A 1,256-nucleotide genomic window follows, 5' to 3' on the forward strand; every position below is an offset into this window, starting at 1 on the left:
GGGACGGCTTCTGTCGGGGACTGCGTCTGTCGGGGACTACGTCTGACGGGGACGAAGGCGTCTGACGGGGACGGCTTCTGTCGGGGACTGCGTCTGTCGGGGACGGCGTCTGTCGGGGACTACGTCTGACGGGGACGAAGGCGTCTGACGGGGACGGCTTCTGTCGGGGACTACGTCTGACAGGGACGAAGGCGTCTGTTGGGGACTGCGTCTGTCGGGGACTGCGTCTGTCGGGGACGGCTTCTGACGGGGACGAAGGAGTCTGACGGGGACGGCGTCTGTCGGGGACTGCGTCTGTCGGGGACTGCGTCTGTCGGGGACGGCTTCTGACGGGGACGAAGGCGTCTGACGGGGACGAAGGCGTCTGTCGGGGACGGCGTCTGTCGGGGACGGCGTCTGTCGGGGACTGCGTCTGTCGGGGACTGCTTCTGACGGGGACTGCTTCTGACGGGGACGAAGGCGTCTGTCGGGGACGGCGTCTGTCGGGGACGGCGTCTGTCGGGGACGGCGTCTGTCGGGGACTGCTTCTGACGGGGACTGCTTCTGACGGGGACGAAGGCGTCTGACGGGGACGAAGGCGTCTGTCGGGGACGGCGTCTGTCGGGGACTGCGTCTGTCGGGGACTGCGTCTGTCGGGGACTGCGTCTGTCGGGGACTGCGTCTGTCGGGGACGAAGGCGTCTGACGGGGACGGCGTCTGTCGGGGACGGCGTCTGTCGGGGACGAAGGCGTCTGACGGGGACGAAGGCGTCTGACAGGGACGGCTTCTGTCGGGGACTGCGTCTGACGGGGACGGCGTCTGACGGGGACGGCGTCTGTCAAGGACGGCGTCTGTCGGGGACTGCGTCTGTTTGACTCTCATTTTCTCATCAGTAACCATTTTTCCATCTCTGCCATTTGTTCCCAGTTTGGTACCAGCACCACAGGGGTTGGAGGACGGGGTTCTGGACTCGGTTCTGGACTCGGTTCTGCTCTCCATGGGTCGGACCATGAACCAGGAGGAGGTCCGGCAGCTGATGCAGAGGACAGTGCAGCAGGTAGGAAGCTCCTGTGGATGAATGTGGGTCCAGTTGACCGTCCTGGACCGGATCACCTGGATCTGCTGAACCAGAACCAGATCATTGTTTTCTGGATTGTTCTGTAGAACCCGTCCTAAAACATCCAGACTTTAATGGATGAATTCAGAGGCAAACATCAGGATTCAGTGTGAGAACAAAGCCAAGGAGCTGCCATGGAGGGAAATGAAGGAAACCCCAC

General features: G+C 62.9%; 1 protein-coding gene across 1 annotated transcript in view; it reads left to right on the forward strand.

Moving 5' to 3' along the window:
• The window catches only part of cul9 (cullin 9), a 19,624-nt gene that overhangs the window by 11,623 nt on the left and 6,745 nt on the right, over positions 1-1,256 (forward strand). Inside the window, exon 31 of the mRNA XM_015400285.1 lies at positions 907-1,036. Coding sequence (XP_015255771.1) covers positions 907-1,036 — 130 coding nt within the window. The remainder of the gene's footprint in view (positions 1-906; positions 1,037-1,256) is intronic.

This window comes from Cyprinodon variegatus, unplaced genomic scaffold (assembly GCF_000732505.1).
Source record: "Cyprinodon variegatus isolate N-32 unplaced genomic scaffold, C_variegatus-1.0 Scaffold1090, whole genome shotgun sequence".
NCBI lineage: Eukaryota > Metazoa > Chordata > Actinopteri > Cyprinodontiformes > Cyprinodontidae > Cyprinodon > Cyprinodon variegatus.